General features: G+C 43.7%; 1 protein-coding gene across 6 annotated transcripts in view; it reads left to right on the forward strand.

Annotated features, from left to right (window-relative positions):
• The window catches only part of VTI1A (vesicle transport through interaction with t-SNAREs 1A), a 1,083,798-nt gene that overhangs the window by 670,130 nt on the left and 388,399 nt on the right, over positions 1–25,269 (forward strand). For all 6 annotated transcript variants that reach the window (XM_086922795.1, XM_086922792.1, XM_086922791.1 and 3 more), the window contains one exon: positions 6,194–6,264. In XM_086922795.1, the coding sequence (XP_086778921.1) occupies positions 6,194–6,264 (71 nt within the window). The remainder of the gene's footprint in view (positions 1–6,193; positions 6,265–25,269) is intronic.

Genomic DNA, 25,269 nt, shown 5'->3' on the forward strand with positions numbered 1-25,269 from the left:
TTTGTGATAGTGGGTGGGCTCAACGTTGTTTGTCAGAAGACCTCTTATTGATATGCAATCTGTGGTTAAAATTGCGTGCAGGTTATTCCAATCACAGTTAAGTGGATCTCTTTATTGTGGATACCATTGGCAAGATGAGGATCCTTTTATGTAATCTAATAGATTCCTGGGATGTCCCCTACCACCAGAACCTTCTGGGAGACACAAAATGTAGGAGTGCCCTCTCATTGTGGTAAAACTAATGCAGACTGTACCAATGGCAACCTTTTTTTTTATAAGTGTCCATTAAAGGCACACACTCCACTGCTCATCAGGTCACATTACAATGCCACTCACAAAGAATACTTTGAGTGACTCCATCAGTTAAAGCCAATCCCGGCTTCCAAACAGCCTTTACATTTGCAGATTAACCAAAGGCTCACATTTACATTTCTTTTAGGCAGCAGATACCTGGCAAGATGGCCAGTTTCTTGGTTAAGCTCTATCCCCCCTCTCTGCTTGACAGCACAGGAGACTTTCTCCCCTCTGTTTCAGCTGAGGCATCTTAAATGTTGGAATTAACCACCCAAGGATGGTTATCCTATAACATAAAGTGAGGGAACTGTTTTTGTCATATTAAAACAAGTGGACAGATTGTGTCTTTCATATACTCCCCACTTCGACCTTTGGTTTATTCACCAATGCTCTTGCCTGCCTGTAGTGCAGATGTTGGCATGGCACTTCAAGCCTTTCTGATGAGCGGTAAGATGCTGCCCATGGCTATCTGGTGTTGGGGTTATACATTATTTAACAATCTACTGTTCAAGTATTAACTTAAAACAAGGAGCTGGGTCTAGCCTCTTACCAAGTATTGTTTGATGTTACTGATAGCTACCATTAAGATTTAAGCGACAGAGACGCTAAGTCATTGCACAGATTCTTAGGTGCATTGAGTTCTGAAAACACCCTTCCTCTTGTTATATTGTGGTCTGTCCATAATAACAGGCTAATGCTGAAAATAAATATTTTCGATAAGGGGCAATAGTGGAAAGTTTTGAGAGGGGTGTCTTCTAATGTGTCAGTTGAAGACCATACCTTCTGAAATCTTAATATCCTGTTTTGTTGGAGATTCTATTTTATTACCCAAATATGGTAGTGGGATGTCTGGTTTTAAGAGAATCTAGAATTAGCGAAAAGGTGACACAAACCAATGCAGTGCGTATCATCAATTCATATCAATGTTGTGGAAGATCTAGCAGAAATTCCAGGTATCTGTAGCTAAGGGAAGAAAGAGCCAGTCACAGATTTACTGACAATCATAAAGGCAGTGAAGCAGCTGGAATATATGGGATATTACGGGCCAGATGTAGGAAGACTATTACCAGTCGGTAACAGACGAAATTAACGAATTTCGGCCGTTACCAACCGGTAATAGGCTTTTCTGATGTAGGGGCCGAAATTAACGATTCAGTAATTTACTGAATCGGTAATTTAAGGAATCGGGAAATTACCGATTTTTTTAAATACCGATTCGGTAAGTTACTGAATTCCTAATGTAGGAAGCACTTAAATGAGTGCTTATCCCATGTTAGGATTCGTTATTTACCACCAACTACAAGTTGGTGGTAAATAATGAAAACACTCCAAAAAGCAAATTTTTTTTTTTAAATTTTTGAAAACCTTTATTGTGCATGAAATAAAGAACAAATACGGGCCCACAACCATCCGGCCGGCCACGAACTCTCATGTAGCACTAGTGCATGCAATATGGCGACATAGTAATACAGCAGAACATCGGTTACTATGCAGAAATCAAACTGGAGGGCGCCGCAATACCATGACACAGGAGCAATGAAGGTTAAATTTAAATTTATTTTTTTGCAACTATTGAGTTCAGGTCGTGCTGTTCCGTACTCATAAAATAACAAAGTAAGAACAAGGTCCATGCAGGTGGGACATGACATTAGCTACAGTTTCCGACCAATCCACATCTCGACAAGCAAGTCCCGACCAGGCAGGATGGCCACAAAATATCCACGCTACAGGGTAGCAATCTCAACATCCCATTCGTATCTCCGCCGCCACCCATCCCCCAGTATGCCTGAACACGGGCCAAGAAAAAGGAAAAATGATAAAAGAAGCAAAAACAGGTCCCATAGAAACTAACAAAAATGAAATATAACCCCCCACCCTACACACATGCAGAGGCTATGGCCTACCCCCCCCCCCCCTAGCAGAGTGTCTGTCGCCCCATAAACCCGAAATACAGCAAGAGAAGAGAAGAAGAAAGAAAAAGGAAAAGAAAGCAAGAAAAATGTAAGAAAGAAAGGGGAAAAAAAGATGGTAAGAAAAATGAAGAATTATAACACTTGAAATATAGGGAGGAAGAAAAGGACAAGCTAATCTACCACTCCCAAAAAGAAGGAGGCGGGGAGGAGCCCACACAATAACAGATCTCCCGGACTCCCAGCCATTTGCAACCCCTACGCCGTGTGAAGCAATAAAGTCAAAGGGCATATTACCAAAGGGGAAACAGAATCAGGTACACCCAGGTCCCCAGGTCAGCACATGAGTCGCCACCCCATCTACAAAAAGACAACAGGATACGTACAGCTCCACCCCAAGTACGAAAGTGCCAGGATAAACAACAATATCAGAATAAATGTGAGGAGCCATAGCAGCAACACGCGCCAAAAAGGCGCCCCAGTCCGTAATCACTTCAGACATACCAGCTAAAGTTAGCACCCGGAAACCCTAGCTCTAATCAGGTCGCACGCGACCACTACACCATGATGCCCGACAGGAGCCCGCCCCAGCTGGAACAAAGGAACAAGATGGCCGCTTAAGTCATGCAGAGACAAAGAAAGCAAAATGGACGCCACCCTACACAATCAGTCCCCCTGTCCCAATGAAACATCATTGGCAAGCAGTCAGGCACCGAAGAGAATATAGCGGAGCCGACGGCTCACAATTCACCAGGATAGCCCGTTATAGCGCCGACTGTGCCGTAGGCAAAGGTTGCACTGTCCATAGGACACCCTGAATGTGAGGGCGAAACAATGACTAGCAATGACAAATACAGATGGGGGAAATCAAGCTTCATTTGCGTGTGGTCCGTACAGTCACTCTACATAACATTCTCAACCCAATCCCCGCCAGGCAAGAAAGCAATACAACAAAGAACTCCCTAACCCTGGCCCGATATCGGATGCCCCTCTGAACACTCCCCTCGACGAGTGCCAACCCCCTCTACAACAAAGAGACAAGATGGGAGCAAAGAAGAAGGGGGAGACTCATAAACACAAAATGGTCGGCGCCATGCGGAAGGGGAGGGTCAACTCTAATTGCGCAAGCAAAGCAAACCATGAACAGTCCCAACCTAGTCCTCGCCCGCCCATGTGTCCATCACACTAAATAAGACCTAGTCCTGGCCCGATCTGGGACGCCCCCTTGCGCCCGCCCCTCCTGAGAAGCCAGCAACTGCGAGGAGAAAGGGAGAGCCCGCCCCCACAAGAACAAAGAAACAAAATGGCCACACTCGGCAATAAAGAAAAGTCCGAGGACTGAATAGATGTCGCCAGTCCCAAACAGAGTCAACACATAAATGAAGCTGCATGACGAAAGCCATAACACCACACAGTGCGGGAGATAACGATGTCCCCAAGAAGTAGGCACAGACAGACAGGATAGGCAAATATTGCAGCAGCGGCCCCTGGAACTCCGTGGGCGAGGTTGCGCTCCGTGTTGGGGAGAGAGACATTGTAGCAGTACACAGGTGGGTAGAATGTAGCTCGCTCTCCATGACATCGCGAAGCTGCTGATCAAGTTCACACGTCACCGGCAACAATGTTTCACAGACCGGGATCAGCGGAGGCTGTTTAGTAGAGCAGGGAGAGAGGACGGGCAGAGTATAGTCCGATCCAGACAGACAGCCATCCAGCTTCTCCTCCAGTAGTCGCGAGCTCGCACACCACTCACCCCGCAGTCGAGTAAGAGCCAGGAAAACAGAGGCGAGGGTAACTGGCGATTGCTCCTCCATTACCTCCGTGGTACGAGACGCTTCAGCCAAGTCTGCTCCCCAACTAGGTGCAAGCCGGATATATCGAGCAGGAGCCAGGGCGCCATCCGCCATTGCCACAGATGAGCCGGCCGTCACGGTCCCGCCGTCGGAGCAAACAGTGATTTCAGGCAGAGTCGGCGTTAGGAGGAAACGGGCAGCTCCTTCGGGACAGGACAGGTCCGCAGTCGCAGGCTGCATACAGTGGGGGGGCTCTTCTCCGATCGGCACAGGAGAGGCGAGGCAGTGAGGGAGTCCCGGCTGCCGAGGCACCCCCGACATAAGAAAGGCAATGAGCGGTTATCCTGCAGCGTTTCACAGTGGGAAGGAGCAATTCAGGCTCCCAATCGGCCAGCAGTCCCAGTCACACGAGCGCCCAACGTAAAGGCCAGATATCCATTCGGCCAGCCCAGGATGGCGGCACCGCTCCGAGGTAATCGGCCCCTGCAGCCACGGCAGTCACAGGCGGCTCTTTGTATCGCAGGTCCCGGGTCCAGGGCTAGGGTCGTCCCCCGCGTGCATTTCGACGTTTCTCCGGGTGCCGGGCAGGTAGGAACACCGGAGGGACACCAACGGAATCAGGAAACTTCCCCAATCACCCCGCCGGTACACAGGAGCAGAATAGTAAGCAGGATTACTGTGCGGGAAACAAAGGCTCGAGGAGCCGGGAGATCACACGTCCGTCTCCGCGGCCATCTTGGCTCCTCCCAAAAAGCAATTTTAAGCAAATTGCTTCAGTGCCATGTTGCAGACATACATGCCCTTAGGACATGTATGTTTGCAACATGTGCACCCATACACAATTGACAGCCTGCCACCCTTCAATGTTTTCCCCCTTTTACCGAATGGGTATTTACCGATTCGGTAATTGCCATTCATTCCTATGGGCCTGGAGGCCCATAGAAATGAATGTCAACTACCCAATCGGTAAATACCGATTCGGTAAATAACAATTCTTAACGATTCGGTCATTTTTACCGAATGATTTGCTACATAGCTTTTACCGATTCGAAAATACCGAATCGGTAACATTCTGTATTTTCGAATCGGTAAATTCTATTTACCTACAACTGGCCCTAAGTGAGTCGGTGACCAGGGAGTGGTTTTGGGAGAAAATGATTTAGTTTGGGCAATAGCGTAAGTTGAGATGGTCATGCAATGCAATCAGCCCAAACTAGTATAGATGTGATCATGTGTTCAGACATTCCGCCAAGTGAGGAGAAAGCAAGAGTGGGGCTTAGCACTGATAAGCGAATACCAATTTCTGAAGTAAAATAGTGAGCAAAAATTACCAATGAAAGGATAAATTCGGGAAGGGCTTGAAGACATAGCAGATGAATGAATGACCAGGATGTGGATGTACTAGAGACAAATAAATGTCAGAACATACAGTATACAGACAGGACCTTAAGATTCTGCTACTACCTGTGAAGAAACAGTTTTGGAAGCCTTCCTTTAGGAGGCAACGATTTATAGGGAGCAGTTTATTGCAGGCTGGAAGGTTAGCCTTATATTTGTTGAATGCCTTTGGTGGCAGAGTATGTCACTTTATGCGTCCCTTGGACTCACTAAGGCCATAAACGTAGTCTTCAGCATGGTCAACTTTGAATAAGAAGACCCCATTGGTTGTAATTTTGTGGAAGAGCTCCAGGTGATCTCTTTGCTTGACAATTAAACAAAAGCAACATGGAGTATCATTATAATACTCCTAAGGAGTGCCCATCTGAAAAGTACACTTTAAAATGCAGTAAGAGACAAGGATGCAGCCATTTGAACAAATACGCGAAAATAATGCTAAATCTGTGAACAAATGAGACAATTATTTTTTTACTTTAATCACTCAGAAGGAAGCAGTAGAGTTGCTGTACTGGGCTGTAGAGAACAGATTACATTAATCAACCATTTCTTATTTTGGAAACACCCAACACGTTAATTTTTCCTTCAATGAACACATTGTATGACACAACCCCTGACACATCCAATTTACTCTTGCAGATATTTGCTATGTAATGTGTTTTATTCTCCTGTAATTATTAGAAAACTCATGAGTATTCTTCCGATATATTGTATTTTTTAGTTTCTTTGAAGCAACTAAACCACTGGTGTGAAGTTTCTCTCATCCTCATGTTTTCTTTTATTTCTTTTCCGCACCTACAGAGCAGATCGGCCAGGATGTCTTGGAAAACCTTAACCATGACAGAGAGAAAATTCAAAGAGCTCGAGAACGGGTACGTTATTTGAAGTGCATGGCAACAAGAAACTGTAATAACCCCTCATATCCATTTATCTACACAACTGGTAGCCCACCCACTGCAAACGTAATCGTCCTCTAGTAGCAAGGCATTCAGCTCATGTTAACTATTTTAGTTCTCAAAGAGGGTTTTAATGATCTATAAGAAAGCAACCAGGGTGGGAGAACTCAGATGTCAATGGACACATGTTTCCAAACTTCAGTATCCCACCAGGGAAGTATTTAATGTTGTAATTGACGCCTTTCATTGCTAACAGTGTGACCACTATAATGGGAGCGCAGAATATTGTGCCACTTTGGAATTCAAAAACAGGAGGTAGGAGTGGTTTAACTAAAACTAAAACTAAACTAGGTCAGCTAAAATTAAAAGGTCCCATCTCCTGCCTCTACACCCTTTCCTACAAATGACAGTAGAAAAAGACTTGAAGGATTATCAGACCTGTCCATTTCACTACCCATTTTAGGATTTATGGAGCCTACTGTAGTATTTGGCTTAATCATTCCTGTTCCAATTCCATCTGCCCATTGTGATTGTAGGTGTTGTCAGATTCTGCATTCTCCCCAGGCAGCGTTTACTCCCAAGATGATGCTAGGAGTGTGTCTAGTGTATGCAAATGGGGTTGGAAGAACGAATGCAACATGATATGGGTGTCCTGTTGAGGTGGCAAACTCCAATCCACTACCTTTATTAATACTGTCTGCCCTTCACACCTCTCTGGGATGGAAGTGCAGCACTAAAAGGATTAAAGACCCTCAAAAACAATTCCCCTGTCCAAACATTTGACAGCTGCTACACCTTTCATGCAAGGTGGTGTTCACTCTACCTCTGCAAGGTGGAATCAATGCCTCTGCTTACTGAGACGAAGTACGGGGGCACTAACAGTAGTAGAATCGCCAGGAAAGTAATCTTTCCTTTCTCTTTCATCCATCTTTATCTCCCTCATTCTTATTTCTTCCTTTCCCAACTGACTGGGAATTGTAGGTTGGGGTGTAAGCACGAGCTCAACCACACTTCTAGCAAAAATGATTGTGCGGAGATACCAGGATAAACACTGTTTTTGTGTGAAGGTGCAGGATAAAATCTGTGTGGGAAGGTGCAGGCAGGGACTAATGGACACAAAGAACTCGCAAGGTAGACTAATTTACAGCACTATTCATTTCCATGTGGGATAAGTGCCTTTGAACATCACCACAGCAGGTTTTGTTCTCTAGTCACTAATTTCATATGTTTCATGATGTAGGTTGCGCCTCCTGGTGATGTAGCTTGGGATCTCCTCATAGAGCCTGGGTGTCCCAATGGCTGTCGGGAATTCCTCCAAGCGAATGCAGCATAAAAGCAAATGCTTCGGGGAAGGGAAAGTTGGAGTCCCTAGGAGTTCAGTCGGGAGCTAGTTCCACTCTGGGAAGCGAAAGTTGGGGTCCCTAGGAGTAATCTGTTTACAAAAGAAGTACTACCTTCAAATGATAGACGTCACCTCAAATGGCCCATGGGGGATGAAACCAAAATTAATTCAATTAAACATGCTTTATTAACTGTGCTGAAAAAGATCAAATCATATGCTGAGACTATGGGAAGTGAGAAAGATACGAGTGGGCTGCATGTAGATTTCTTCAATCAGCGTACTGCTTACTTTCATTCTAATCACAAACGGAAAGATCATAGTGATGGAGAGGAAAATAAGCTGAACTCCTGGTACACAAGCAAGTGCAGACTTTAAAAACACCAATTGGTCAGAGCTATTAAAATCAAAGATATATCGCTAGTGCACGTGCTGCACCGGTCTTACAAAATAGCAATAAGATCTGCTAAGAAAAAACTGGGATGAGGAACGGCCTAAACAATTGGGTGAGGCTTGTTCTTTGAAAGAGTCTTGGAAATTTTGGACCCTTGTAGGGAGAGGTAGTTTGGGCAGCAATCAGTGCTATCAAACAATATTACAGCGGGGGATTGGCAGCAGCATTTTGGAGCCCTGTACTCCTCCACTACTAACCACAGTGAAGGGACACCCCTCTTAGATTTATCCCTAAATCCATTGAGGGTTTATTTTAACAAAGCAGAAATTGAGATTTCAATAAAATCCATCATACCTGCTAAGGCCCCGGGACCGGATGGAATTCCCGGAGACTTATTTCTGTATGACAAAAGTAATTGGTCAAATTATATGATGGGGCTTTTTAATAATATTGAACGGGTGCCTGCATCCCAGACTCATGGAAGGGAGCTGAGGTTATTCCAGTTTTCAAAAAAGGAGATAGAGGTAATCGGCTAACTACATGCCTAATCAGTTTGATAGACTGTATACAGAAGGTATTTAGTCGTACCCTCCTAGCGAGAATCCAGGACTGGATGCTTGAGAATAATATACTGTCGCTCTTCCAAGCTGGATTTTGACAGAAAACTAGAACAGTTTACCAGGTTTTCAGATTAATTCTCCTCTACTAGAAGGTGGTGGTACTGGGTAAGGGGAGCTTGTACACTGCCTTCATAGACGTGAAGTCGGCATTCGATCTTGTGCCTCGTGGTAAGCTCTGACTGGCATTGAGAGATATGGGGATACTGCAGGAGAGCCTGACATTGGTTGTTCGACTTCATGATGACAACTTTGCAAGGATCCGTTTGGGGAACCATGCTCAAGTCACTGACCCATTTTTGTTAATAGGGGGTCCGGCAAGGTTGTGTCTTGGTCCCTACTTTGTTTTCCTTCATATTGATCAAGTAGTGGACTTCCTAGATAAAATTCCAGTCGATGCCCCTCACTAGAGAGTAAGCAGATCGGTACGCTCCTTTTTGTGAATTATACGCTTCTTATTTCTAAAAACCGGTTCAAGGCCTTCTGAGATGAAAGGGGACTTGAAATTAACACTAATAAGACAAAATATATGATGCTGGACCAGCATAAATCTTTTAAAGGATGTTTAACCTTAGATAACATTCCTTTAAAGTGAGTATGTAGCTTTGAATATTTGGGTATGAGATTGGCTGAGGATATGACTTGGGAACAACATCTAATCAATTCAAGCTTAAAATGTAAACAGATAGTGGGAGCTTTGAGGAAGGAACAGTCTTTGACATGTACTAAACCTGTTGCCCTGGCTATAGAGAACTATAAAAAATAAAGCAGTAAACAGTGCACTCTATGGGGCTTATCTTTGGGGTTTTGAGAAACTGGACGATCTCACAAAAGCTGAGTATATGTTTCTTAGTCTCCCTTCCACCGAGCACTCCACTACTCACACTTAAACTAGATATGGGGGTTAAATCGTTAAAAGATATTGCAAAATTAGGTACTCTTGAAGAAGTCTGTACTGAAGACAAATCCAAAAAGATTGTCTGGATAAGGAATATTAAGACTCTACTTGAAAATATCAGAATAAAGTGGGCTTGCCACATCTGTTTGGGTTTGAATCTCCCCACAAAAATCTGTATTCGGAGATTGGGTATTGGAAAATGATCTCAGTAATATTAAGCTAGGTAGATTAACAGAGGAATTTTTAGATTTTAAATTGCTACATTCCCTGGAAGGCTTCTTTGATCTCATCCAAGTGCCTGTAGATAGAAAGCTATTTATTCAATTTAGATATGGCACCATTACCTTGAATGTATTCACGAGTTTGTGGCAACGGAATGCCTCTGAAAATAAGGATTTCTCTTTCTGCTCCGCCCAAAATGAAACTGTAGGCCATGTCTTCTTCGGGTGCCCGGCATACTCTGTTCTAAGAAGTAAATGGCCTACTCCTATATGTAAACAGCTGGGGTCTAGAGATTACAGAGTGGCATTACGCATTCTTAGATCGGATGCAAGACCCTGTTTTCTTGTGCAATTGCTACATTTTTAGGCCACATGTGGGGTATTAGAAGAAAATCAGCATCTAGACTCGTTATTTTAACAACTGGTTCTAATCATTGAATAGCAATCTCAAGCTCTTAAGTGAAGCTGGGTTGTTGAAGGACTTGGGTGCTTTGTTCCAATGTTTTATATTTTATATCTATTTTTTTTTTATATAAATGACGTTTTTTATTATCACAAGTCTTCGTACAGTATTTGTAAATTTGATCATGGTTAATGTATTATCTTATTGAAATTAATGAATTTGTATACATTACTTAATTTAATATATGCATTTGTACTTTTAAGGTCAGTTGACCGAAATAAAGTTATTGAATGCAAATGGGTTCATTCTTCTTTTGAAAGGGAAGAGTGGAGATGCCACACACATTCTGCAGTTACTGTACTCTCGAAGCTTCTTCCTGAAGCAATGCACAGTTTGGCTAGACATGATATTATGAGAAATCTATCCACCAAGGCCTATGCTGCCTTCTCCTCCAGTTCTGTTCTAATTGCTGTGGCGTCTAATCAAATGATGATAATGGGGGAAACAGTAGGATATATTTCCTTATAAATTAACTCTTCTACTCATAATAGAAAGGCTCTTTCCCATTACCAATACCCTCATTCCATCCCCTCAGCCATTTGCCTAAAACAAACCACTTTTCTCGAGAGGGTGTGTGTCTATAGAGAGGAAGGATTGGTTATGTTTGACACAAGAGAGTGTGCTTGCTACCAGTGGTGCAAGCGGTAAATTAGCAGTGATAATAGCAGCAGTCTCACCACAAGGGGATCAGATACCTAAAAATGGAAGAGGAGTCAGAGCCTCATATGTAACAGCGGCATCATGGAATGTAACTGTTCATTTGTTACAAGTAAGTAGATGGTGAGGAAATGTTTATTTTTATCCACTAAGGCTATTTTGGATTATGTGTGCTCTGTGCACCCCTACATTTCTTGTCAGATCCTCCTTAAGATGATTTCTCTTCATGTTAGAGAGGACACGTCTACATTCACTATCAGACTACTGAAGCTCCTTTTGATGATGAAGGTCATAGGAATCAAAAGTCTCCCTTCGCTTTTGCCGCTTTTGGTTCCCACATTTGGGTAGCGTTTTACATTTTAAATCATTGCACGTGGTCCTTTTTTTATCCACTGTGAGTCTCTGAAAGGCTGAAATCTTGAAGACTAAAAGGCAGTGGTCTAAACCTGCTGCCATTGTAGCTCTTCACCGTCGTCTGGCCATCGCCGTCCACCACTCCTCTTGACACATCTGCTTCTTTGTGCAAGAGTTATCCCAGCCACAGTTCTGACCAGCAGACTCAAAACAAGCCTGCAGCTTCTTCTCTCCCTCCTCAGCCTCTGGCATGACCAGACCCTTTTTGCACCATGCACCCACTGAATCTTGTCTTCGTGCAGGCAGTCCTGTGCTCTATGTGGTAGGGCATGCAGCAGTCCATGAGCCCACCAACGTCCCAGGCAGGGTACTGCACTCCTGGCAGCTCTCTGATGCCCAAACGCAAGGCAGCCCATTGCTTGCCACACGGCTTACCAGCCCCGAGGATGGAGCTGCTCCAGAGCTCTGACAGTATGCTGATATCTCATAGCCCAGCAAGCCACTGTGCCAAAGCTGCTTAGAAAGCAGTGTTTGGACGTATGGCCTTTCATTCTTCTGTGTCACATGAAATACTATCACATTTTTGCAGCTGGTTGTAGTTGGTGCTAGGTTCAGGCATTGGGGGAACAACCCTGAACCTTTGCTTGGCCTAACAGTAGAGAAATTGCACAAGTACTTTGAAGTTTACCCCAGATCACTGTGTGAGGGAAGAATGAACAACACTGCCTCTCATGCATACTCTGGGGTTCATGTTGGCATTTGTGGCCTTTAACGTTGCCTCGCCATCTTGTTTCTTTCTACGGAACCTTTGATGACATTCAGTTATCTATGTGGTATATCAAAGTAATTATTGCTCATAGCTATCCAGACCCATTTTGGTGCATTCTCTACCCATCTATAAGTCCTCCCTATAGGATTGGGCAAAATCTTCAGGTCCCCAGCCCAGTAATTAGAGCCTGGTCATTTGCATAAATTAGAGACAAACGTCTTCTCACCAGAGATGAAGATTCTTAATTGTTGTGCTTCCAGAATGCAAGGAATACCATAATTGTGTACTGTGTTAGCAAAATCCATGCACATTTTCCTCTTAAATGTCTAAACCTCGGCAATGAACATCTTAGGAGGTAAAGGTGTTTGGAAAAGCTGACTCATTTCAGGAAGCCGGTTAGTTACCTTTTAAATTCCTCCATGTAGCCTTCTGTCTCCCACAGTTCTTGAGGAAGAGGCAGAGCTGGGCTATATCATCATTTCAAATGCAAGATAGTGCGTGCAGTGGTTTCTTATGGATAATTCCAAACCCAAAATTTTTCATCTATTTGGCTTTGTGTTTATTTAGTATGAATGGCTGATGAGTTCAAAAGAAGGTGCGACACAGCAAAGTCGATGTTATATGTCATAACCCCTTAATGCAGATTTGTGTCCTGTTGTTTTATCCTGAGGATTTTCCTTGGATTCAAGAATCTTTTGTAAGTCTCTTTTGTCAGTCACATGATTCCGGGTTCTTCTTTACTCAGTCCTAAGTAGTTTTGTGTCCTGCTTCTCCTCATTGGATCAACTCCTGATCTATTTCTCTAATTGACTTCTTCCATCTACCTCTAGAGGTTTTTTTCCTTTAGGGTTTTTCCTCCCTTGTTAGCATTCTTTAGAGCACCTGCTTACCATGCATTGTATGCCCTGCGTAGGTGTCGGTATGGATACAGAAAATAATTTAATGAGTATTAGGCAGGACAAAGTCAAGACAGGTGCCTCAGCCCAGTCCACAATCTTATAATAATCGAATGAGGATTTTGAGGAAGGAATTGAAGATGGATATATGATCAAAGTGAGATTTCTTTTTGTTCTTAATTGTGGTGGTTTGTTTGGATCTTAAATCTGGAGAACCTTTACCTACCTAAAAAGCAATGCTGACACGTCCTCCTGGACCAACCCAAATGATTCCCTCCTTGTTGATTACTGCTAAGAAAGTAGACAAAAAGTGTGAATTGATGGGAATGTATGCTTTTTTCCACACTCCTGTGCAATCATGCTTGATCTCAGTTGGCATCAGTAGGTTAAAGTACCCAGATTTCTTCTCAGTGACTTTCCTGATGGGTGATATTGATAAGTTATGTATAAACATGCTTCTCTATGCCACGCTAATTCAGAGGCAGCGTTAGCTTGATTCAATGTGCAAATGAGCAAGTGCATGTGTCGCAGGGATTCTGCTCCTACACAGAACTGTGCATAGAGACTTGGAACCCCAATGAATTAGGGTGTGCCAAAACTCACCTTAGTAGCCAAAATCTCCTACCAGACTAGCAATCAGTGTCTCATTGGTTCTTCCATACCCACAATGATTAGACAACCCAGAACATGAACTTAGAACACCTCAGGTAACGTGGAACACAAGAACACTCTTTCATACCAATCCAAAACGAGGAGTAAATGAAAGACACATGCAAGTTTGAAATATTTATTTCTAATGCTGTGTTCTCAGGCACAGTATCTTAGCTAATACAAGCAAACATATTATAAGCAACAAGGTTATCAGCATCGTTACTATTCCATAAAATACAAAGGGTGAAAGCATGTTAAAATGCTAAAGGGAAGAAGTCCAAATAGCACCTCAGTCTTTCCCTCCCTTGCTAGTATATTATATTATATCTAAAGAAGGTCTCTTTGGGTTTTAGAAGGGCGACCCCATACCTCTGGTACTAGTAGAAAGGTATCACGTCATCTTCTACACCAGCTCTCTGCATGCAAATGTTCTTCAAGTGTGTTTGCATGCTCTGCGCAGTGCATTATTGAACGCGCCAAAACCAGAGTTGGCCACTGCTGCATATGTGTTATGTCTAGGACGTGCGCTGATCCGACCGAACAACAACCACTGTGCTGAAATAACCTTGAAGGCCCGGCACTCACTGTTCAGGCATAGCTTACCAAGCAAAGCTGATACAATAGGAAAACATATTATTCTTGTGTGAAGCAAAATATTCTATTAGACTCTAAACATTTATAATAATATGTGCCGTGTGCAAAAGCAGCAGAAAGGAAAAATGGCGTTTAAACTTCTAATAAGCTCATGCTAACTTAACACAGCGTGAAGGCAAAGCCCATCAAATGAACAAGGGCATGAATGAAGTGCTCAAATTAATTTTCAGCTTCTTTGCCCAAATAGCGTGCAGGGTGGTTGCTATTTATTAAGATTGTAGCAATATGTATGCTTAGTTTCTTCTGCGACCATATTACGAATGTAGCCAGGGGCACTGTCCCTACTTATAAAATGTCACAGATACACGGGCCTCCTTCATTCTGCATGATTATGGAAGCACTGGCAAATGTCTTGTCCTTTCATCGTGCTATTCTCTTTTCCTCTGTCACAGGTGTTTCAAGAATTTATAAATCATCATTCTAAACAGTACAGATCAGCTAGTTGTCATCTGTGCACATTTCATAAATGCTCTGAGGCAAAAGACTTACCCACCCCACCCTCACAATCATAGAACATCCCACCCCATATGAGGGATAATGTCTACTGTTGAAAATATTCATCCTTTTTCTTCAGCCTTCCCCACTTTCATCCAAATCTTATCTTCACCTTCTTTCCTCCAACTGCTACTTGAAGACTAGAAACTTCTGGAGTTCGACCACAGAGTTGTCGCTCCCGACCGCATTTCAATCAGCTCTTCTGCTATCAAGTTGTTTGCAGTCGACAAGAAGATGGAAGTTCTTAATGTCATTCTTAGCCACCATCATGTGAACAGTTTTCTTTCCTATAAGTCTTCAAAATGTTTGTGATCTGGTATGTTGGAAACTACACACAACAATACCATTGCCTGTTTGAAGGGCTAGAATACCCAGCACCTTTATGAGTGGATAAGTCAACTTTGGGGCTCCAAGGAAAGCCTCCTCCGCTTTTCAAATCTACATGGGTTTTCTTTGTGACTATCCATGGAAGCCCAAGCAAAAAAAGAGACTACGTCTTGCTTCATTATGCTGAGAAGGCTACGTAAAATCCTTGATTTACTACCAGTACATTCTAAGAGGATTGTAGTCCAGGCGCTCATTCTTTCTCGTCTGGACTACAGGAACTCTTTATATTTGGGTTCATCTAAGTCGGTTGTCAACAGACTTCAAGTGTTCCAAAACAACGGGTCAAGGACCATTTTTAAGGTGCCCAAATATATCTCAGCCAAAAGCGCCTTAGCATCCATGCACTGACCTCCAGTAGAGCAAAGAATAAAGTTTAAGGCTCTATGCATGGCTCACAGGACAATGAACCGCAGGAGACCCTCTATGATCTCGTTCCTTTTGGTATCCTATACCCCTAACAGGATGCTAAGATCCTCCAACGCTGCTCTGCTGAGTGGCCTGCGTATTCAAAGGATGAGATGGGGCGGAAGATCCATCTCATTTCTGTCCCCCCCCCCAAAATAAGAACTTCCAGTGCCAATTGATTTGGGGACTGAGTCAAATGCGAACAAATTTAAAAAGTTGCTAAAAATGTGGTTGTTTCCCAACTACTCTTGTCTGCTTTCGTTTGAGAGGTTGTTAGGTGCCCAACACTCATACAGCTCTGGGAAGCCTTAGGGTAGCTACGCGCTTTATAAAATGGTATAACCTAACTACCATGGTGAAAACCCGGCTAATGGGTGGCGTGACCGTATATGGACATGAACGGTTTGACACAGTCAAACTGTTTCTATTTATTATTAGATACAATAAAAATTCTCATGCACCTGTATTTCTTCGATATAAAATGAATCATATATTTACAAACGCACCTCATTCACTTAATTCAATTCTTTTATTTCTCACGATTTACTATATTTATTGCAGCAATAATTTCCAAAATGCATCACAAATCTCTCGTTAAATACGACCTTTCATCAAATGTTACAATACATATCTCTCTCTCTATATATATATATATATATATGTCAGCAAATGTCCGCCAATCTCCCAGCCTCACACAGCGGCGGGCTCGAGGGAGGAAGCGACCCTCGCAAATTCTGTCAAAACGACTTTACCACCAAAGAAGTTACTCGAGCCCAGGTCCTTTCAGCGTGCAATTTATTTAGTACACAGAGTGTCAAACAACACCCTTGTGTTGTTTGACACTCTGTGTACTAAATAAATTGCACGCTGAAAGGACCTGGGCTCGAGTAACTTCTTTGGTGGTAAAGTCGTTTTGACAGAATATATATATTAGGAAACTGGAAACCAGGTATATCCTGGATATGGACTGTCGAGCTCCGGGGGGACTGAACTCTACAGAAGATTTTTACACGTGTCTATGACAATTCCACACTGTCATATACTGTCTTCTGTATCTCCTGTATCTCCTGTTGAGCAGTAGTTGCTTCTGAATTGTGGTGTACTCGTCTGTCCTCCTACTGAGATTAGTGTCGTCAACACTGTACAGATCAGAGGGTTGGATGGTTCCAAATAGTGGGGTGCAGCCTAGGCTTAGGTTGCACTAAGATGTACTAAGAACTTTGCTCACTTGTTTAAGAACTTATCAGCCCGATCTATTGTTTATGAATAGGAGAAAACAATGTCACAAAGTCACAAAAAAAGTTTGAAAAATCTTCACACAAAAAAAGTGCACTTGGTTATCTTCTTGTTATTCACTATTCACTTTGGTACATCTAGTTCTGAGTTGTGGTCGGTCTAGGCAATTCATGAGCATAGTGGAAGGGAGTAGGGCAGAGGCTGCGATGGTTTCCCCTCTCTCTCTTGGGAGGGGTCAACTTCTCCTCTGTCCGTCATCTATCCAGCTCAGTGTACGTGTAGACAATGTTGTGCATTTAATAATGGGATGCTGCGATCTGGGTATTAAAGCGAAAACATTCATGCTGTTTGATTAATCTTGTATACTATAGATCTCATCCCAAACGAACGGTGTCGTGCTTATCTGTATATTTATTCATATTGCACTGTAAGGTCATGGTTTTAACATATATATATATTTACATATTCATGATATATTTTTGTATTTATTAACTTATTTAGATGTTATACATGACCTTTTGTACAGAGTATATATTGTATATAGTATACATGTGTTAAGTAGGATCTTCATGTAGCACATTGCACTTTTCACATCGTTTGTGATTTGCACAATTGGATTTATCCAGTAATCTTTGTTTACATTGTGTGTATATATATGAATTTGCATTTGCACTTTACCGATACAGTTTCCACCGGTTCAACATGACGTCAGCCAGGGATTATCCCGAGATGTGGTTGTAATTCAAAGTCTGTTGTCAGTATCCATTAGCAGGGGCATCATGTGACCACAAACTTACCAATTGGAATGTATCCCCACTCAACACTAGCACTTTAAATATTGCCTTTTCCCAGCGTGCGTCATGTGATCAAGGCCTCTGTGTAGGCCGAAACGTCATGCTGTGTGCCGCTTCCTCGAAGGTACAATAAAGATGAATATTGCTCACTGCACCTGAGGTCTCCTTCCTTCTTCCTGCGCAGCGGTCTCCTGCATTTGGGCTCCGGGCGAGAGGTTGCTGAGGATTGTTCCATATATATATATATATATATATATATATATATATATATATATATATATATATATATATATATATATATATATATATATATATATATATATATATATATATATATATATATATATATATATATATATATATATATATATATATATATATATATATATATATATATATATATATATATATATATATATATATATATATATATATATATATATATATATATATATATATATATATATATATATATATATATATATATTAATATATATATATATATATATATATTAATATATATATATATATATATATATATATATATATATATTAAATATGACGTACATAAATATGAATTCCAACCCCACAGCATACTCTTACATTTAATCAGCATCTATTACCATCCCTCCAAAGAAATTCTTATTGGGGCAAGTTGGTGGATTTGTGATGCATTTTAGAAATTATTGCTGCAATTTGATCAAATAAATTAGAAGAAATGAACAATAATTAAATTAAGTGAATGGAGTCAGTTTATAAATATATGATTAACTTCATATAGAAGGAATACACGTGAGCAGGAGTTTTTGTTGTATTTAGTTTACCTTTTCCCGTACCATCAATTTCTATATGGGGGTGCCCTCTGTTTTTTTGTCCTATTTATTATTAGGACTTAAGCACTAGCACCAGAACAGTAAAAGTTCAGCAGTGTTCATAAGGAACCATGAAACCTCTACACTGTGCTTGTTAGCAACTCCCACTACTTTTCTAACAAAATTAGTCTTGTGCAAGTTAACTTCGGAGCTGTGAAGGCCTGTCACCATGATTGGTATCACTCAGTTAACTGGCTCCTAATCTAGTCCTCGCTATCTTTGACCTCAGTTCTTCTGACTTAACCTTTTATCTCTTGCTCTACTGCTACAGTCGCTGCTACTGTTCTTGCCTCTTGCTGAACCGTCCTCAGTCCTACTGAGCTGCTTTAAAAATGTGTAACAACATGTGCCCCAGATCGCGCACAGTTTATTCAGCCCTAAATCTGCCTTTTAGGTCGAAGCCTACAAGACAGCGCAGCAGTCTGGTCTGCTGACAACATCATGGGGACATTCGGAAAGTTTCCCTGTAAATGCATTCCGTCCGTTGTTTACCATAGGCTTTGTGGTTGGCAACTTACATTTGCTTGCTTTCTATTTGTTAACTATTTGTTTTAGACTGTCCAACCCAGGTCCTTCCCTTCACTTGCCCGAATGCTATTTTCTGAATTTGTCCCCAAGTGCTCGATTTCTGTCAATAGGCCTTTAAATCTTGTTCATATTTTGTCACATTTGCTGTGCATTTAAAGACAGGGGTCAAATGCCAGGCTCTCTCTCCCAGAAAGCTTTGTGTTTACTTTTTATTCTCTGACATAAATTAGAGGATTTATATGGCAATCATGCTGGTTCCAGCAGAATGCTTGAGGGAGGCTGCAAAATTGTATATTTTCTAGCAAACTGCACTTTGCTCCACTCTAAACTACTCTGCTCTACACCACTGCTCTCTACTCCACTTCACTCCACGCCTCTGTACAACACGACTCTATGCCAATGCACTCTACGCCACTCTACACACCTGCATTCTTTGCCACTGCACTCTACACCACTCCAATCTAGGCTACTCCACTGTACTATGCACAACTCCACTCTATTCCACTCTGCAACACTTCACTCATTGTCATTGTACTCTATGCCAATACACTCAATTCCAATGCACTCTACTCTTTACCACTGCACTCTATGCCCACGCACTCTATTCCAATCACGTGTATGCCACTCTAATCTACTCTGCACAACTGTAGTCTCTGCCACTGCGCTCTGCGCCACTTTGTCTCTACTGCACACCACTCTACACCAATGCACACTACCCTGCACCACTGTACGTCTCAGCATTGGGTCACCTACTGGACCCAGTTTTTAGCAACTGTGCATACATTACAGCTGACCCGCCAATTCCGCTCACATGGACAGATCACTTCCTTGTGCCCTTCACATGGACCACATTTAAGCCTCTGCAGGCTGGACCCACCACTAAAATTACCCGAGCTTGGTCCCGCTTTTCAGTTGACGACTGGTCTTCCAAGCTCGCCATCAACCAACCTCCTTACGATGAGGATCCATGCCTAGCCAACCATGCCTATGCTGACTGGATCACGCAAACTCTCGAAAACACCCTCCCAAAAAATAAAATCACGCTAAAACGCGCCCACAAAACGGATCCCTGGTATACGGAGGCTCTTAGGGACAAGAAACGCCTATGTAGGAAAAACGAAAGACGTTGGCGTTTAGACTACTCACCAGGAAGCAAAATCCGCTATCGAGAATCCATCCGGGAATACAAAGCTGAAATCAAAACCGCCCAGACCACTTATTTTTCAAACAAAATCCTCCTGGCCAAATCAAAACCCAAAGAAATCTTCCAGATTGTAAAAAAACTATCCAAACCCCCTCCTAGCTTGCACGCCACAAAATCTATAACTCATTGCAACGACGTTGCCGAGTTCTTTCACCAAAAAGTTAATAACATCTACTATACCTTTTCCCCCAGCAATATCACCTCCCTAACACAGTCCAACGCAGTTCCAATTACCCCCTTCCCCCAGCCTCAACCCACTCTGGATCACTTCCCTCCTCTGGATCTTGCCACTCTAGAAACAATAGCCCGGAAAGTAAAAACCGGCTCACCTGACGATCCAGCCCCTCCAGATATCTTAATGTCTGCATCCCAAATCACACTCCCAATCATCAGGGATGTACTTAACGCATCAATCACTTCCGGCACAGTCCCTCCAGCCTGGAAACGAGCCATGGTCCGCTCCCTATTAAAAAAGCCTAATCTAGACCCGTTAGACCTTAGCAACTACCGGCCCATCTCTCTGCTCCCGTGGGTGAGCAAAATCTTAGAAAAATTCATTAACCACCATCTGGTCAATTTCTTAGAAGACGCCCAGTTGTTAGACCCCACTCAAACGGGCTTCAGACCCAAACACGGGACCGAGACCGCCCTCCTCATGGTCACGGAGGAATCTAGAAAAATCCTGGATCAGGGAGGATCAGTGGCAGTGATCCTCCTTGATCTCAGTGCAGCCTTCGACACAGTCAGCCATGACACCTTGCTGCACCGTATGTCCAGCATCAGTATTAAGAACAAAGCCTGGCTCTGGTTTAAATCTTTCCTGGAGGACAGATCCTTCCGAGTCTTTGGCGGTGAGACGGTGTCCACTAGTAGACCGTTGAGGTGCGGAGTACCCCAAGGCTCCTCTTTAAGTCCCGCTCTGTTCAACATCTATATGAGGCCACTGGCCGATGTCGTCCGCCGTTTTGGGATTAAGATCATCTCTTACGCGGATGACACATAGCTGGTGGTCTCACTGGCGCAGGGAGCTAACCCACCTGCGTCAGGCGGACTTAGAGACTGCCTAAAAGAAGTAAAAAGCTGGATGTCCTCATCGTCCCTTAAACTGAATGGGGACAAGACGGAGTTGATGCTCCTCCGACCCCCTCTTCTTCAACTCTGTGGCCCTCTGATCTAGGCCCTCCTCCAGCACCCAAGGACAACATCAAGAGCCTTGGGGTATGGTTGGACAGTTCACTTTCTTTCAAGACTCAAGCCACAAAACTCTCTGCAACCTGCTTTGGCCTCCTTAAAATGCTCAAGAAAATCTTGCCTCTCCTCCCTATGGAAGCCAAGCAGGTAGCAATACAGGGCTTGATACAGTCCCGCCTGGATTTTAACAATGTGTTATACCTTGGCGCCCCAGATTACACCCTATGCAGACTTCAGATAGTACAGAATTGTGCGGCCCATCTACTGCTCGATCTCCCCCGCACACAATCAGTGAGGCCTGGTCTGGTCAACCTTCACTGGCTGCCAGTACGTCAAAGAATCCGTTTCAAAGCCATGTGCATTGCCCATCAGGCCTTCTGGGACACGGGTCCTATGATCACCCGGGATCTAATTACCCACTACGTACCCACCAGAAACCTCGGCTCTAGTCAGACCTTCTTAGCCACACCCCTCAGAATAAAAAAGACCAGGTCGGGCGGTAGGACGTTCGCCTATAATGCAGCCAAGACCTGAAATGTTCTCCCACTGCATCTCAGAGCCAACTCCAACCATTCATCATTCCGAAAGCAACTAAAAACTTTCCTTTTTAACCTCCCCTACTAATCCCCAGGCAGCCACTCTATGAGGTCCCCTTTATTATCCTCTAGCGCTTGGACGCCTCCGGGCAGCAATTCGCGCTCTACAAATGCACTTCCATTTCCATTCTGTGTACCATATAGTCTATGCCACTGCTCTCTATGCCGCTGCTCTCTACGCCACCCTACTCTGTGCCACTGCATCTGACACACTACCCTGCACTCTACACCCCTGCTCTCTACACCACTGCACTCTAGATAACTGTACTCTGTAGCACTGCACTCCACGCCACTGCTCTATCCACAACTCTACTCTGCTCCATTCTACCCCACTGCACTCTATTCCACTGTACGCTGCACCACTCTATACCACTGCACTCTACCACTCTACTCTATGCCACTCTACTCTGTACTACTGCACAGTATGCCACTGGATTCTACACCACTGCACAGTATGCCTCTCTATTCTCTACTATGCACCACTCTAATTTATGCCACTGCATTCTACCGCTTGTATTGTACGCCTCTGAATTCTATGCCACCGCACTCTACAACCCTATACTCTGCAACACTCTATGCTAATGTACTCTACACCAGTCTACTGTACTCTACTCCACTGTTACCCGCTATGCCATTGCACTCTACTCTGCACCACTCTACTCTATGACACTCTACGCCTCTGCACTACTCTACCCTAGCCCACTCTACTCTACGACATTGTACACAACTGCACTCTACAGCAGTCTACTATGGCAACAGTGCACTCTTCCTTACTGAACTCTACACCACTCTGCATCACTCCACTCTATGGCACTTCACTCTGCAGTACTCCACTCTATGCCACTGCACTCTAAGACACTATACTCTGCAACACTGCACACCGCACCCCAGAACTCTGTGCCAATATACTCTGCACTAATCTATTCTTTGTCACTGCACTCTGACACTCTACTCGGCATCACTTCACTCTGCAGTACTCCACTCTACGCCACTGCACTGAATGCCACTACACTCTATGGCACTTTACTCTACACCACTCTATGCCACTCTACTCTGCACTACTCGCCACCACTGAACTATATGCCACTTTACTCTGCGTGTTCACACAAAAGAATATGGAGGGAAGAAGAAGCAGAGGTTCATTCGGCTTCCAAGTGGTATTTGTCATCAATCAAAAAAAGGAGTGTAGAATAAACCACAATGGTCTCAGTATTTGGATGGAGAGACACACAGTAGCTCTGCAAAGGATGCTTTTGTTAGCCAAGCCAGAACCTATGTCCTTAAATCCCCCGTACCAAGAAGTATTTTCAATATTTGCTTTTAGTTATAGATCAAAGACTGCACTTATAACCACGTTCCGTCACAAGCAAAGTGTGCTATCTGACGAAGACAAGTGAGTTAGTCCACCCATCTATACAATCACGGAAGGTTCTGAAGTATGAGGCTTCCTTACTTCTGGTCCTGACGAAGTCCATAGACCTTTATGGGCTGTTCCAGGCCGAAGCATGTTGACCCGACAAGTAGGTGTTGTGGATCAGTGACTCATCCACTTAACACCGATCTGCTTTTAGTCTTGCCCCATTCTATTATCTTCCTTCAATACAGATTTAACTACAGGATAGGAGGTCATTTTAATTCACTTACCACTGTCAACATCCAGACAGCCTCCCCCTAGTGGAGGTTCTGTAGTCACTTGGAGAATGGGACACTCAAGTGACAGACCCAATGATGACACTATCCACCAAAGCACACTACGCGGAAATGACATACACCGCAGGTGAACGTATGGTTGAGGGTCTCTGAGACAATATTGCTCAGACTGGTATTGACACCATTTTGGTTAATTCGCCCCCCCTTCCCCCCCTTCTTGGATCGGTGACTGTACTCTGCACCACTGTACTCTTTGCCACTGCACTCTACAATGCAACACTCTAATCTACGTCACTGCATTGCACGATGCTGTATTCTACACCACTGAATTGTATGCTGCTGCACTCTACACCACTATACTCTAGGCAGCTTTATTCTGCACCACTCTATGCCAATACCTTCTACACCTGTCTACTCTACTGTACTGCACTCTATTATTATTATTATTAATATTTATTTTTATAAAGCGCGTAGTCACCCGGAGGTATCCCAGCGCTAAAAACCCTAATTCTACAGACCTGTGGACCAGGAGCAGAGAGCAGAAAGAGAGGAGGGATCAGGTTTCAGGAAGAGGGGGGGGGGGGCCAAGAAAAAACTAGGGGAAGAGATGCGTCTTTAGCTGCTTCCTGAAGCGCAGATATTGTGGTTCAAGACGCAGGTCGCGAGGGAGTGAATTCCAAAGGCGAGCAGCTTGTACCGAAAAGCGTCTTCCTCCTGATCGGGCTTTCCTGAATCTTGGGGTATTGATGAGGTTTTCTGCGTTAGAACGGAGGGATCTAGTGGTTTTATAAGGGGTGATAAAATTGCTAAGGACTGGGGGGGCCTTGGTTATGCAATGTTTTGTGGACGAGGCACAAGGCCTTGAATTTGACTCGCTCCCTTATGGGGAGCCAATGAAGGAGTTTGAGAGCAGGTTTCGCAGATGATCTGGCCGGGGTGTTTGTGATAATCCGGGCAGCGGTGTTCTGGATTCTCTGAAGTTTATTAAGGGTCGCTTCAGGAGCGCCCAGATAAATCACATTGCTGTAATCCAGTCTCGATATTATGAGACCTTGGATTAGCAATTTTTGGGACTTGGGGGGGAGAAGGGGCAGGACTTTCCTCAGCGATTTTAGGAGACCAAAGCAGGTCCCTGCTACCTTCTTTGCTTGCGTAGCAAATGAGAGATCAGAGTCAATCCACACACCCAGACTTTTTACCTCTGTTTTTGGATCAGGGGGAGGACCTAGACAGGCTGGCCAGATGTCCAGGGGGAGTGAGGTTCCTTTCGGGCAAAGTATGAGGACCTCGGTTTTCGTCCCATTTAGCTTTAGGGCTGATCTATTCATCCATCGGTGGACCTGCGTAAGGCAGTTGAATAGATCAGCTTTCTGTTGTTTGGGGTGGGACAAAGACACCACTAGTTGTGTGTCGTCAGCATAGCTGACGACGCTCACTCCGAATGGGATGATAACCTCCTCCAATGTGGACATATAGATATTAAATAATGTGGGGCTCAGGGAAGAGCCCTGAGGCACACCACATTGGAGGGGCATTTCGGAGGAGCGGGCATTCTTCTCCCAGATCTGATAGGTCCGTTGGGCCAGGAAGGATGAAAGCCAAGATAGGGCTGTACCTTTCACTCCAACTCTTTCCAATCTTTCGATGAGGAGTTGGTGGTCAACGGTATCGAACGCCGCACTGAGGTCGAGGAGGATCACTGCCACTGAT

This window comes from Lissotriton vulgaris, chromosome 5 (genome assembly GCF_964263255.1).
Source record: "Lissotriton vulgaris chromosome 5, aLisVul1.2, whole genome shotgun sequence".
Classification (NCBI taxonomy): Eukaryota; Metazoa; Chordata; class Amphibia; order Caudata; family Salamandridae; genus Lissotriton; species Lissotriton vulgaris.